The following is a 571-nucleotide window of genomic DNA, read 5'->3' as shown; positions in this document are numbered from 1 at the left end:
TTTTTGACTTTAACATACCGAAGGTTATAAAATTCAACTTTTCATCGTTATTGTTAGTCTTTTTGGAATATCAAAATATTTGGTTTAATAATAATAGTAATAATAGGTTTTATGTAAAATGATTTCTCTGATTTTTCTCCTTTTAACGGTATAATCAGAATGGCAGAATAGCATATTTATGTTTGTTCGACAGTCAGAAGGGATAACGAGGGACAACGTATTTACACAACAACCTCATCAAATTGATCACTGCTGTAGTCATCCAACGATATTTATAACCATTTAGCAAACCATTAATAAACCCCAGGCTAGATGACAATTCGCAATAGACGACAATGACACTTTTATATGCTGCTTGTTTCAATCGAAGTGAAACTCGTTGTCTCCGTTCCAATTTCGAGAATTTGATCTACATGTAAATGCTTTTTCATGAGGATAGCGAAGGGTTTTCTTCACAGACTCATTATGCGTGCAAATAAAGTAAATAAGAAGCATGTGGAAGTGAAATTAGATTGGAAAATATTCCTAGACAAGAAGTCACTCCAGTTATTTATTCGGTACAACCTTCATA

General features: G+C 32.7%; 1 protein-coding gene across 1 annotated transcript; it reads right to left on the bottom strand.

Annotated features, from left to right (window-relative positions):
* Positions 1–193: 193 nt before the first annotated feature.
* On the bottom strand, positions 194–409 carry LOAG_16284 (hypothetical protein; the record flags this gene model as incomplete). The annotated part of the gene is made up of 1 exon (XM_003151772.1): positions 194–409. A coding segment is annotated over one exon (216 nt), but the record flags the coding sequence as incomplete, so codon positions are not given.
* Between the last annotated feature and the right edge of the window lie 162 nt (positions 410–571).

Source organism: Loa loa (genome assembly GCF_000183805.2).
Source record: "Loa loa unplaced genomic scaffold supercont3.5390, whole genome shotgun sequence".
Lineage (NCBI taxonomy): Eukaryota > Metazoa > Nematoda > Chromadorea > Rhabditida > Onchocercidae > Loa > Loa loa.
This window is presented reverse-complemented; position numbering and strand designations above follow the sequence as displayed.